Source organism: Drosophila mauritiana, chromosome X, assembly GCF_004382145.1.
Source record: "Drosophila mauritiana strain mau12 chromosome X, ASM438214v1, whole genome shotgun sequence".
NCBI classification, from domain to species: domain Eukaryota; kingdom Metazoa; phylum Arthropoda; class Insecta; order Diptera; family Drosophilidae; genus Drosophila; species Drosophila mauritiana.
The window spans coordinates 15,064,845-15,079,600 of NC_046672.1; the positions used below are offsets into that span (position 1 = coordinate 15,064,845).

General features: G+C 42.4%; 1 protein-coding gene across 1 annotated transcript; it reads right to left on the reverse strand.

Moving 5' to 3' along the window:
- Positions 1–246: 246 nt before the first annotated feature.
- Positions 247–1,576, reverse strand: LOC117147438 (cell wall protein IFF6). Its single transcript, XM_033314320.1, has 2 exons — positions 1,147–1,576; positions 247–1,029 (listed from the first exon to the last, which is right to left on the reverse strand). Exon 2 carries the CDS (start codon positions 1,001–1,003, stop codon positions 584–586), a length of 420 nt encoding a protein of 139 aa, XP_033170211.1. The 5' UTR covers positions 1,004–1,029; positions 1,147–1,576; the 3' UTR covers positions 247–583.
- Between the last annotated feature and the right edge of the window lie 13,180 nt (positions 1,577–14,756).

Below are 14,756 nucleotides of genomic sequence, written 5' to 3' on the forward strand. Positions count from 1 at the left end.
CGTTGACGTTGGCTTTTGGCTAATTTGCAATTGAAATGCCCAAATTCTGTGGGCTGGCCGCATTACGCATACGCCGTGTGGCGTCTGCGTGGCAAAGGCTCCTTAAACTTCCGCTCAGCCCATTCATCTTCCACCCCCGCATTCCACGTCGACTGACAAATGCCACAGGGGCACGTGAAGCGGCGTCCAGTGACCAAGGTAAATGGCTCTCATACTGCCCATAGAGATTTGTTTATAAATTTCCTTTATTTATTTTGCAATTAATTACGGAATAACCTTGCACATTGGTATACTAGTTTTAGTACTTGATGCCTTCGGAAAAATCACTTAACGCCAGGAACTTAAAATTTAGAGCAGGGAATGTAGCAAGAAAAACAATCGACGTCATATGGCCAATGCCACGTATTTGGCGAATACTCAATTCCCAGATTTTGCCAACAGTGCCAAAGTTCAAATGCCAGTTACCATGGTCCAGCCTATAAACCGTACTAGCCAAACGGAGCTAACCAAGAATCCATCAGTACCATCGTCCAGGTGCGTACACTGCAATCGTACAACGAAGAATCTGGTTTATGCATCGCCGTCAGTCGAACAGAACGTCCATCGGGATGCCATAAATCTCGGCCAGCTGCAGTTTGGTGTAGGCAACAACGCCGCTGGGACAGTAGATCATCGCCTCCTCCAGAGATATCCACTTGGAGCTCGACTCGCCGGCACATACCACATGCAGATAGACGATACCATCGAACATCTCATGGCTGATGATGCCCATCAGGTTGCTGGAGGTGACGCCACTGGCGTTTCCGGCGGTGTTGCCACTACCGCTTACAACACCGTTACCGTTACCGTTTCCGCCTCCGCTTCCGTTTCCGCCAATGATGTTGCCGCTCTGGCTCCCGGCGCTGCTCATTCCGTCGCCGCTGCCACCGTTGCTGCCGCCGCCCGCGCTGCTACCGCTGGCATTGGCGTTTGAAGAGGTGGACGGGTTTAGATTGATGACCATCCTGGAACGGCAGCGATTCGGGATATCTACGAGTCAATAGCAAATGCAGTATATTTATAATTATTTGATCTAGTAAGCCTAATAGTGCTACTTAGATATATTTTATGACAATTTATAAATATTATAAGTATTAACTAACTCACCTGAATATAAAACTATCAAAAGTGGAAAAGAAATCGGATTGGAAGCAGTTGTTAAAGTGGCCCAATACTGGAGATTCGTTGCAGCTCGCTGTCTTTGGCCTTCAGGAACGGATGGTCCGTGGTTGGATTCTGGGTCAGTCCTTCGGGAACCGTTAACTTTGAACTTTGAACCTACGAATTTTGTACTTTGCTCGGTGCGATCCAATGAGACTCTGGTGCAGTGATGTGCTGCTTAGGGTTCCGTTCTAGACTTCTCGGCGTTCAAGTCGCTCGCGATTTTAGTGCAACTCTCTAATTAGCTAGATACAATACCAAGTTAGGATTTTTGTTCGCTGTTTTTTTTCTTTTTTTTTTCAGATTTTCTTCTATTTTTTTTCACTTTTGTTTTAACGGTGTGTGTGTATTAAGTGTCGATTGTGTGTGTTGACTACCTAGCTGATCTTAACTTATGAAATGAGCCATGACATACATATGACATTATTTCCAAAGCCAGCTGGCACACTTTGTTTCGACGATGAAATGTAGAAGTCGGGAATATTTAAAATTTGGCTGAATCAAAAATAAATTTAGGTTGTAATTCTCATGGCTATTTCATTGATCCATGACACTCCACATTCTAACTTAGACTTTAAATTAAGTGCACTATTTAAGTGCGTTTAAGTAAAAAAGGCAAACAAAGTTTTCAGGGATTTTTTTTTAGTGCTTTCCTCAGAAAAACCCCATACCATTCACAATTTTTTGACATCGCCCGGCAACACGGGTGCTTATGAATGTGCCATATAATGTTTTGCTTCTGCCAGCAGCACCAAATGAACTGAACAAATAAAACTTTCACGGCAAAGTTGTTGACACGACAGCCTCCTTCTCTTCCGACTTGCAGCTGCAATTCCTCACCTTCATGTTCACGCTTAGCTCTTTATTTACGATTGCAGGTGCAATGCGGGAAAAGTGCAGGAAAAGTATGGAAAAAGTGTGGGAAAAGTGCGGGAAAAGTGCGGGTGTGGGCGAGAAGAAAAGCAAAGGAAAAGCACCAGAGCTGAGTTTAAGTCGCGGGAGCAGGGGTCCCAAAGCAATTAAATCGCATTCGCCGTGTGGAAAGCAAATAGGATTCCGGGTGGGGCTTTGAATGAGGAGTCCGTACAGAGACAAACAATCAAACGGAAATTAGTTGCGGGATGTGTGAAAAGTGAAAGTCAAAAGCTGTTCGGTAAATGATTGTCGAGCAGCGAGTTTTCCCCCGTTTCCCCACGGCGACTTTAACTCTTAAACCCTGATTGATAGCTAACCTCGTCCTGGAGCAATGACTCCTTCCCTCCAGCTCTCCAGAATCGAAATGAAACCAAGACAGTGAGCTGGCATCCGTAAAGAAGTAAATTTTACCACTGCATAGCCACACAAATCGAAAACTTTTACACAGCAACCATTAAAGCCAGTCAGTAATCACTCTAACAAAATCACATGATTTTCTATCAGGATAATGTGGCTAAAAACTAGGTCCACACACTTACCAAGCGCATTTCCAACACTAGTTATTTAAAACCCTAACAAGTAACATTAAGAGACTTAACACGATTTTACACTATGAACTAAAGTGCAGTGAGTACTTTGATTTCAAAACCTTTGTATCTTGACTAGTTCTACCCGCTTACAGTATACTGGAATAAAACTATGTAACAGATGCTAAGTATCTCGACCTCATCTTGTTTTTCATCTCTTGATGAGATGTTTTTGTTCGATTATTAACACGTGTACTAAAATAATGTTTTCGTAATGTTTTCGGCTGCTTTTTGGTCATTCAATATATGTTTTTCGTATTTAGTGGCATTTCGCTTACTCATTGAACTTATGTATGTGAAAGACAGCAATTTTCCACACTCGTGTCATGGCGTTGCCAAAAAGCGATATGGAGCATGGGTCGAAGTTTAATTAATACACCATTACGTGCTGTTTTTGGCCAACAATGGGTGGCCAAACTTGCCATTCTTTTTGAGATGCTTTACACCCCAGTTTTGTCAACGTGGCCGTAGCTGTATCCACATCCGGATCCGGTTCTCAATGAGCCGACGACTCATTGGACCGGCAGTGAGTTATATCTTCATGAAAGATTTGACAGTTGCACCAGCAGTCGCACCCAAGGGGCCAAATTGAGTAGGTGGAAGGAGTATCGCCTCCATTGCCTCGGTTACACGCCTGGGTTGACTCCAGCATCCGCTGCACTGCTCTGCGCCATCCAAGCGTTTCATATTGCCACCTGCCACCCAACTGTGCCACATGCCACCTACTGGCGGCCACCTGCCACCTACCACACCACTCGCCGCCACCCACTTGCAGTCGCACTCAGTTCATAATGCTGTCAAGGTTGAGCGATGCTGAAATATTGAAGCCTGCCCTTTAAATATTCACGAGTTCGTGGCTTGATGGGCGGACTTGGCGTTGGCTTTTGCCCGAAGCAGGTGATGCAGCAGTGAAAACCGTCAAAATGCCGAGCATTAACTTGTCAACTTGGTTGAATTCATTCTTAGCTGCCAATCTGCTCAAAAGTATTTACATTCGATTGCCAACACTGGCATAGTCATATGCAGCTATAGAAAATGTTATAATACGCACTTATGTGACATTATATTTGTAAATTTACGTTTTATGAGTGTGTGTTTACATATCTGTGATTTATTTAGCTTGTTGTGAACATGTGTTGCATTGCATTCACCAGTGCTGAACAAGGCAAAGTGTAATTTTAAAATTAATAGAATATCCAAAAAATATTTAGATACAGTACTAGTGAAAAAAGTTTTATTATTTAGTAAAAGGCATAAGCTAGTTCCAGCAAAAACAAAAATGCTCAAAAATGCTCCAGTAGCAATAAATAGAGTGTGCCCAAAGGCGCATAAAGTGCAAACTGGGCTGTGTGATTGACTTTTGGATTCAGTTTTGCCAGAGGTCAAAACACACACACACACACACAAGTTCAACGACTGACACAAGCGTGTATGTGTATGTGTGCACTTGCCATTTTACCTTTTGTTCTGGCCCCGTTTGTTGGCCAACTTACTGTGGAGCACCAGCATCGAAAATCCAAAAAACAATTCGAGTCCCGGCCCAGGTTTGCCAACATAAACAATTTATGCACAACAAACTGCACTCTTTTGAATGGCAAAGGAGCAAAAATGGAGAGCAAGAAAAGAATAGAAAAAAAGTAGAAAAAAACACAAAAAAAAAAAAAAAAGAAACGAAAAGAAAAGAAAAAGGAAAAACGCAGGGGAAGTCCCGGCTTGCAGCCAGCTAACTTTTAGCTTGGCTTGTTAGTTAAGCGTAAACAAGGGGCGGAAGGCGGGTGTGGGCGTGGCACTGGCCGGGTCATTTGAATGCATGTTTGGATGGACGGACCTCAGCGCCATCGATGATAAGCGAGAAGTCAACACGACGGTAAAAGGGGATCGGTTGGAGCAGAGAAAGTGGGTGAAAGTGGGTGGCTGCTGAGGCTGCTGATGGTCAGTGGGGACTTTGGCCATGTGTTTGTGAGTTTGTGGCGGCAGAGGCGCAGAGTCAACGCCAATGGTAAATATTTAGCTCTCGGCTGCACTTGAGATCAACTCGCATACAGATGCGGCGCATCCAGGGGTACACACACACACACACACTCACGCGCACACACGTATAGGTATATGCTGTGTGTGAGAAAGGGACAAAGGCGAAGTGAAGCGAAATACAAACACACTCAAAAGTGAAAATGGAAAAAGTTTCAATGGTTTTATCATGTTTACTTTTATTTGTGTCACTGAGTGGTTGTATAAGCCCCAGCAGAACCCCCAACCTGCTGTTATATGGCCAGGGGTCAGGGGTCAGGCGGAGGATAAACAAACATAGACGGAGAAAGCGTAAAGGGGGCAAGGCAGAGCTGAAGGGGAAGGGGCGAGTGGGGGAGGATTGCAAAAAAGTGGAAGGACTCACATAAGAAGCGTATGTTCAACACACTCGAGGGAGATCACTGGCTGCCGTGAAGTGGCCGACAAGTGACAGCACTGGATTTCGATAAGGAGCCGGGACAATGGCAGTGTCCTTGGTCCTTGCTCCTTGCTCCTTGGTACCGGCTCCACCAGCTGAGCCCCGTTGAGCCAGAGCTACGGCTACAGAAGCAGCTCCGGGCATCGAACTGCGAAATTCCCTGAATCCCACTCGAGTTACGCCTTTAATGCGTCGCTGACCTCTGACCCCTCGCACCGGCCGCATCATCTGACCAAACATCCCGGCATCCCCGGCCTCAGCAATGACTCCTCAGCCTCACCTAATCAGGTGCTAAGCCTGGCCAGATGTCCTCACAATTCGTTAACCGATTTTACCGATTCCAGCCCATCATGGCCATAAAGAACCTGACGCTTTTGCGGCTTTCCAATCCCCACATTGAGTACGGCTTAGTCTCTTAAGGGAAAAAAATCATGTTTAGCTTTAAAATGCCTCAAATGGCAGCATAGAATGTAAATCTACATTTTTATTGGGCAACAGTCTTTACAATTCCCAATTAGCAGAATTAATTTATGCTCCTTTAAACGTATTTAAAGAAACATAAGAAATTAAAGAAATAATTCAAGTACATCTACATTTCTTTAAAGATATCTTGGTAGAATAGATAAATTAATATATATTTTTAAGTATTTCACTTAATTACTCCTCGCACTTTAATCCCCTAGATTATTAATATGCATATATTTTCAAGGTAACTAACTAGCTAGTGACTGGAAATCGCCTTTAGGGCAATCGGTGTGACCATTAACTATTCATGTCGCAACTAAATGAGGCGTTAATCGGCTTTTGGCCAGGCTAATTACGTAATTCGCATATAGACCATATATTTTATATAATAAAACGAAGCAAAACTCATTTCGTTTTGCAGGCCTTGCTGGCTCTTTGCTGCTGCATTTTCTCGACCATTTGCCTTTTCCTTTCCCTTGCCACTCGACTAATTAATGAATATCCTTGCATAAGGCTAACACAAGCACCTCCCCCCCTGTGGGCGGTGGGCGTGACCACGCCCCCGATATGTTGCGCAAGTTGACTTTGGGACAGATTTGCATTGATTGGCTCTCGAGTGTTTGGTTTCCGTTGTGGCCCCCAATTGTTTTGGCCAGGCCTTTGTTTAGACATGCTGAACAAAAATGCCCGGAACACTGGGGCTAGAGGTTAAAGGTTGTCAAGTGTGCGATCGGAGATAAAGCCCAATGCCTCGGCCCTCCCTTCTCTATTGTTGGCATTGTTTTTATTTTTGTGGCTTTTGTTTGCGCTTTTAGCAAGTAATTAGTTTGGCATAACATCGCCCCAACCACTTCTCTCACTGGCAAAGTTTTGTGGGGTGGGAGGGGTCGACTTTTGGATGAAGGTCAGTTTGGCCCCAGGACGAGTATTTGATGTCGGATATGCAATCCCGTCGAGACTCCCTAGTTTGCCGGCATCAGAAAATGTTCTCCTAGGAATAACTCATCACTGTGCAGCAGCTCCAAGCCAAATTGTTCCGCTCGAGTAGATAAGATCCATGAAGGTGTTTTATTTAGATACATTATCATTTTTCTATGCTTGCCTGCCTGACCCAATTCAAATTTGATCCCCAACTGCTGAGAGTCGAAAATAGAAGTGTCCTTTTCAATCGCCTGCTATGCGTAGTTCCCCCAAGTAAAGCGCTTATTATGATTGCATTTCGATTTAGTTGATATCGCCGGATCGCAGATGATAGCCCACTGGAAGGCCAGGCGAATGGGTATCGATCAGTGCTGAGTGCCGAGTGCTGAGTGCAGAGTGTGTGTGGTCATGGTGCCGACTGAAGGGGCATCTGCAACTGAAACTGCGAAAGTAATAGTCTTTTGGCCCCTCGAATCCCCGAGCTTCGAGCTTCCAGCTCCAAATCGCTGCATGGGGTCGCATTATTTTGTCCGCCACTATTCCACTTTTAACTGCCAGCCAGTCTTGTCCGCCCTATTTGCAGTTTGCCTTTTGTCTCTGTGGCCCTCGGAATTTCGTAAGCGGATTTTTATATTTTTGTACCATTTGAACTTTTAATGTGCGTGCTGTGCCCGCTGTCCAGTTTTCCGCCCTCCAACCTTCGCGCTCCGCCATCGCCGTCCAATTTATACTTTCCCAGCTTTTCCGCTTTCCATTGCGCGATTTTTCCCTTGGCCACTGGGCGCCGTGGCATTAAAGTTTAAATGGCGAAACGTTTCAATCAGCAGGAATCCACACAGCACTTAAGATACGGATGCAGATACAGATGCAGTTACAGATGCAGATACAGTTGTACAGATGCTATAAACAGGTTTACACGACTCTTTAAGGGATATTTGCAAGCAAATTAAATTGTATTACTTGGACGAAATTAGCACAATGAATATTCGTATTGTGTATATAGAAATTATTAATTATTATAACTACGAAATAATATTTTATTTGATTTTTGGTAGGTGCCTGGGATCAATAACTACAAAATACAGGAAATGGCAAACACCTAATATACAAATAAATTATTTATTTTAAATTTATCGATGGCACAACATTTTATGCACAATTAGTACCGCAATATTCGTGAGTTAATTAATTACACGCTTTTCGCCTATAAATATTTAAATGTTTGCTGTGGCTTTGCATTGTTTTATTTTATTTATTTCCTTTGTTTGTTAATTGAGCATTGAACTGTATTTAATACAACGAACTATATGACTTGTTTACTGATTATTATATTTGGGCGCCATATTGTGGTTCCATTTGATGCTGTATTTTTCTTTCTAGCCATATTTGTTAATTTTTCTTTCTTTCTTTTTTGTTTTGTGGTGCCTTTTCACCTGCGTTACGACCTTCTGCTTACCCCACACGGTTTTAATTGCCGAGCTGCATTTTTGTTGTTTGACGTTGGTGGTATTTTTTTTTCTATTCCGCCATTTCGCAAATTGAAATGCGCACAAAATTTAAATTGCTGTTGCATGCTTTTAGGCGCCCAGGATGAGGAGCAAATGGCGGTGAGAAGGACGATGGCAATGGGAATGGGAAGAGAAGAAGCAGGAGTATAAGGGGCAAGGGAGAGCAACGCTGATGGTAACGGTAAAAGCCAACGTTAACGTCATCGTTAGCGGCATTTTCCAGGCGCTTGAGCACGCCAACACACACAAGCACACTCACACACACACACCTACCAACCGGAAGTGGAAGCGCGAGCGAGAGGCAAAATGGCAGCCTCATTTGCAGCTAGGCAAATATCGCGTATACGTCATGTTGGCGGCGCAACAATTACCGTTAGCGGCTTGTACAATTTATGTTGCATACTTGTCGGCGACGCAAACGATTCCCAATGCATTTCTCATCAGCCCGGCTTACTGACACCTCCTCCTCTCCTCTCCTCTTCTCAGCCAATTTAACTTGGCTAATTTGCATGTATATATAAATTCACATATATATATACTTCTGCCGTCTAGACGCAGCTGAACGTTGCCACTAAGTGCCACGCCCCCGTCCCATGCCCATGCATTTCAATTGCATCGCTTTACTGCCCACATAAAAAACTATACTGCAAATTAAAATAAAGCTGTCGCCCAAAGAAACTTCACGCAAAAGCGTGGCGAGGAGTAAAAAGTAAAGCTGGAGGGGAATGGGGGTTGCGAAAAATAACATATATCCAAGTTGGTCGCCTTGGCCCGGGCCTCATTAAATTAGCATTGATAATTATTTTAAATTACTTCATTTAGTTGTGAAAAATGTTTGCGCGTTGTTGCCTCTGTTCCCCAAAGCGATTTGTTGCTGTCCCAACAGCCCCGCTTTTTGCCCCATTTAGTTTTGTCAGATGTGCCAGACAAAAGCAGGGTATGCGGGTTATGCAGGATAAATGGCATATAAATCCACGCAGTGGTACCTACTGCCGCAGATTTGCTAGGTAACTATAATATATTAAAATGGATTTCTTATAAAGAAATAATAGATTAGATATCTATCTAATTAAATAATATGTTAATTTTTAAATTCTAATATATGTATGAAATGAAATTCAAACCATTATACAGATTTCGAAACTTGATTAACTGGTATTATTATATGTATATATATTATATGTATTAATACTTGATAATCTTTTGGAAATAATAAGAATACTCTAAGAGGTATCCCATAGTCGGCGACTTTAACGTGCTAAGTGCCCGTGTTCGTTCGTTGCTGTTTTTGTCGTTTCTTTATAATCCGCTCATGTAACTGAAATTAATTTGATTGCTGATGTTGTCTCAGCTGCTTCATTAATCAAAAGGGACGAACGGCGCCTGTGTGGAGACCTAGCACTTCTGCCGCCTCATGAATAATTAAATATGGAGCATAGTTATCCCTGTTTTTTGGGCGCCGAATGGATGCGAGCCTCGCCCCGAAAACTTATCCATCAAATGACATTTGCGTTGATGCGGGCTTACGCCACTTGCCTCCATTAACCCCCATGCGAAGGGTATCCCACAGCCATGCCCCCATCTACCCCATCTGGCGACCCCACCTCGCTGTCATTTGTTTGGGTTTCGGCCCGGCCCGGTGTGCATCCACTTGTTACGGTTCAGTTTTTGACATTCGTCAAAAATTGTGTCACAATTTCAGCGAACTTTTCGCCGGCCAACGTCACTCTGTGCAGCATTTTCCGGAATTTTCCTGATGCCGGCAACGCCACAAGTTTCACCTGTACACTCGCACCCCTGTTCACGCCCATGGCAATGGAAATGAAAATGGACAGGCCCCCAACACAAAGGTGGTCAGCAATTTTAGTTGCAACAACTTTTGCTCTACTTTCCAAATGGATCACTGCGCCGTTTTGCGGCATGGGAACTGCAGCATGTGTTGCAAAAATCGTTCTAATGACGTTGCCTCCTATTACAAGAGCCTAAGAATTTCCACAATTTTCCAATTTTGTATTTAACCAATTGCAAACTGACAAGTGTTACAGCAAAAATAATAGTCCAAGTAACCAATTTTTTGTATTTATTATTACTATTTTATTGGAGTTTTTAAATTTTCTTCTACGGTAGAACTTCTAATCCGTTGTCAATGGTTTCTAGTGCGTTTTGGCACTTTATTGAATTTTGGTTGGAAACAACATTCTCGAGATGGTTCTCGATTTGATTCAATTTGAGTGCGGCGATTGAATCAGGTCAATTCAAATCAGGATCTCCTGAGCAGAGTGCGAAAATAAGGACGATAGGGCATTCAGCGTGTTTATATTTCCCTTGGATTGGATTTCCTTCACGCATTCTGAAAAAAAAGGAAAAATGTAACACATTGTTTCTTCAAATGCAAAATGCTTTATTCCTTTTTCGAATGTGTGTTCTAACATTTTTTTTTTTTGTTTTTCTTTGACCGTTTTTTCGGCAGTGTGTATGTTATCACCGCTGTCACCATTTTTTGTTTGTCTTCGTTTTTTGCCTTTTTTCCCGGCGTTTTGTTTGTTTGGCTAAACCATTTTTTGTTCAGAGAGGGGGTGAAAACGGTATAAAACCTGCATAATATTTGGTTAAAGGTTCCGGGCCTCCAGTTTCGGTGGCACTGTATTTTTGCTTGCTTCTTTTTTTTGTTGGTTTTGTGTGCCAGCATCGTGCCTATTTTTCAGATTTTTTCTCCTTTGTGGCGTTGTAATTTCTGACTTGGAAATGAGTTTGGTGCGGTCAGCCGCTTGGAAGCGAAGCCCTGGGATGAAAACATGGACAAGGAATTCGTTTTATGAATTTGTTAACTACAAAATGAAAATCAAGCCATGAAAATGCCCGAGACGACAAAACAATTCCATCTCATTTGCCCCGAGAATATTTGGATATATGCCTGCGTGAAGTGTGAAAATCTAAGGGTGCCCCTCGAAGGGAAATGTGGCTTGAGTTTTCCTCGCCAAAATGGCAGATTGGCTAGGACTCAAATGTACCGTGAGCCAAGTGAAGCCCGGAAAAGTTCATTCGGATTTCGGGGGGCTTCTTCATGAATTTCATGAGTTGTCCAAATGTCCGCATCTGTGTCCAGAGCATTTGGCACTGATTATGCAACTATCCCGGAGGTAACATCATCCACATAAGTACTCCATTCCATTCCACATCCATGGCATGCTATATACGTATATATGTACATACACTCCATCTATACCGGCAATCTGTATAATTAATGCTGCCTTAGGTGAACATGGAGCTAAAGTGTCCTTGGGCACACCTTAGGATTGAGTGAAGTCAGAATAAGCAATTCGAGTGGATGAAATGATACGGAAGGACATGAGAAGGCAATTTCAAATAAAGAAGCTTCGTTTATCTGCATTTATCCATCCGAATTCAGCATGTGCATCTCTAAATTCTGAAACAGTTCTTCTAATATGAAATTATTTAAACAAATTGAGGGAATACTCCTATTGGTTGGCAGCACATTAACTTATACTTATTTTAGTTCGAACAATTTAATTATCCAAAAGCAAAAGGTCTCAACACATCAAAGAAAAAGCCATCCTCCTTAGTTTCCATGAACATTTCCATGGGCCAGCGCAAAAAAAGGGGTGTTAAAACATCTCTTCGTACATTTCGATGTTTCCTATTAGATGTCATTTTCGATTTATTTGCCAAACACTAAACTTTGTCCAGTACTTTTAATAAAAAGTCAAGTCGAAGAGCTCTCTCCCGTATTTTCTGTTTTGGCCCCAAATGTTTGACAGCATCGAAGCGCCATTAAAGTCAATTCCTGAATCGTCTGGGTGGGCGAAAGTGGGCGGAGGTGGGCAGAAGTGGCTGCTTTTCGCAAGGACTTTTCACCCGCAGACGCCCAAAGTCAGCGAGAGTTGCGAAAAGGATATCTCGATGTGTGGGAGAAGATTGAAAATGGATTTGGAGGAGATGACTGGCGCTGGGAATCCCCAAACGATTGCGACACATTTCATTAAATTTCGGCAAAAGCCAAGGGCTTTTCTCTGAATCGAGTTGCTTTCGTCCTTGTTTTTATTATACCCACCAAGTCCTCGGCAGATTATGAATTGGCGATTATGTTAATGAATCATCCAGCATATAGAAGCCGCATTCTTATGTGCATAAATAATATAATATACGTGATACACTCCCCATCGATTTAGCTCCCTAATGTTTTATATTAGCAGTGAAGATGAAGACAAGAAAAACACACTTTCTTGGCTTGTTTTTAATTAAATATTTTTAGCCTTTTTATATTTTTTACTTTTTATTTGCTTTTTTTAGCCTTGCGCATTTTGCGTATTTTTTGCCCAGATCCTCAAAGGGGAAACAACCAAAGCCGAAACCAAAGCTCTAAGTATGAAAATAAATAAGTTCGTCTACAGTTTTTCCCACTTGTTTTTTTTTTATCAGCTTGTTTTCTGGGCGGCGTTGGTCAAGAGATAGCCCCCGATTTATATCTATATATATTCGGGGTGGAGGTGGGGGGGTTGGGTTTCCCGCCACTGAAGGGTGAATGGCAGTTGCTGGATGGAGCCAAATTGTGGTCGCAGCTCTTTGAACCAAGCTCCGCTTTCATAACGAACAAGGAGCAGAATGAAAATATGCCACGAAAAGTATGCACAAGTTTGTGCCAATCCTCCCTAGAAAAAAAAAAATCCCAGCCAAGCAAAAAAAGAAAAATAAAAGAACAAAAACAAATAATAAAAAGTGCATCAAAATAAATCGAGTCCAAGTTTTTTTTTTTTGAGAATGGACAAGTGAGGGGATGAGGGGAGGGGGGCAGCTTTAGTGAAGAGGAAAGCGGGATGTATTATTTTTAGCGCTTTTCCCTGGCTTTTTTGAATTTTCTACCCGTTTTTTTCTTTTTTTTTGGCAACTTGAGTTGCAAACAAATTGCTTGAAAGTATGCAACAAAAATTTCAATTGTGTGAGAGCTGAGCGGCAAATGAAATTGCCCGAAGCGGTCATGTGTGTGTGTGTGTGTGTATTCAGCTTTGTCTGAGTGTGGGCGTATTTGGGTGCGCCTGTATGTGTGTACTTAGCTTCTTCATGCGTATCCTTTTACGTGTATGTGTGTGTGAGTTCGTTCGCCATTTACCTGCTGGCAGTTCATGCGGTTTTTTAGCCTCACACAGTGGAAAATAGTAGCAAATCAGCTCATCAGTTGTGCATTTCGCGCAGTTTTTATTATTCTGCGATAAATGCAATCATAGAACAACTGATTTTTACAATGAAGAATTTTTTAATAAATTTTATCGCATTTTTGCCATCGAAAAAAAAACAACAACTGCAAATGGACATTCAGCAATGTAAATGAGTTTACATGTTACACAATAAAGAATGCAACATGCATCGATAAAATTGAACAGCGAACATGCAAAATGCGGAATTTGAACAATGCATATTAAAATCCAGGGAAATAACAATCAATTTTTTGAAAGTAGCTAACAAATGAAGTCAACAAGCTTGCAAATCAAGCAAATGGTAGGAAACGCGCATGCTTGCCACATTTTCGCACAGTGTAAATAGTTCTCTCTGAATTGGATATTATTTTTGTTGTTGGCCCGTCTCGGCCCTAATCGGATCAGCAAGTTAATTTACATGCAATTCAATCAGTGGCGCATTGTCCTGCCCTACTAAGTATGCAACAAAAGTTCCCACCGCCACATGCATGACTGTGTGTGTGTGTTTGTGTGTGTGCGTGTCATCAGTATTTTTGGCAAATGCCATCAATTCTCGGTGAGTGAGTGAACGAATGACAGCTGGAAGATGGGACACACTATACATGGCTACAGAGCCAGAAACTGAAGTGCCGAGGTTGACGATGGCGATGGCGATGGCGATGGAGACTGATGATGGGACTGAGACAGATGCCTAATCCCCGGTACAGGTAACCCGAAACTTGCTCCTTTGTCTCCCTGTGCCCCTCGGTTGGCTGTCAGTCGAGCTGCCATCAATAATCACGTACAGTGAAGCTCTGCATAAAGAAATTATGAAAACTTGCTGTCTAAGAGACCAAAAATAGTGGCCTATTTTAGTTTTATAAATGTTTAAACTGTGCTGATATTTTGGATAGCCCATCTGGCGCAAAACTTTTAAGACTTTTGATTTAATTGAATCGAAAATCACTGCACTGCCTGGAAATTCGTGTTACTGCATCCGCATCGTGTTACTGTGGCATGCAACTGAAATTGGAAAATACCTCTTTTGGGCCGCGTCTTCGTTTCCTTGCTACGGATTACGGATGGCGTGCCTCGCCCGGATTCGCTTCGATTATATTGTACATTCCCGTCTCTATCTTTTGGCTCATCTCATCTCGGCCAACTTTCCACTCAAACATGTTCATTTGGCAGTCATTCATCATTCAGCTGCTTTTGTGCTCCTTTTGGGGCGAAGAGGCAGCGAACAAAGGAAACGGCGGCATATATAAAATACGGCGAATATATATTACAACTAACCAACATACGCACGCAGTTCATAAAAAATTAATTAAAAACGAGTCAAGTCGACGTGGTGCAAATATATGTATATGTATATGCATATATATAAATATAAACAGAAAAGGAATTAAGTGAGTATCGATTATTTATTGCATTCGCAACTGCTCGCTATTAATTACAACAGACACTTGACAATTGCGCATTGGAATTTTTCGCAGTGCGATATGGCATATTAGTTATTAAA

What these genes read in the sequence shown, in the direction of transcription:
- LOC117147438 (XM_033314320.1), bottom strand. Translation starts at nt 1,003, where the DNA reads ATGGTCATCAATCTAAACCCGTCCACCTCTTCAAACGCCAATGCCAGC.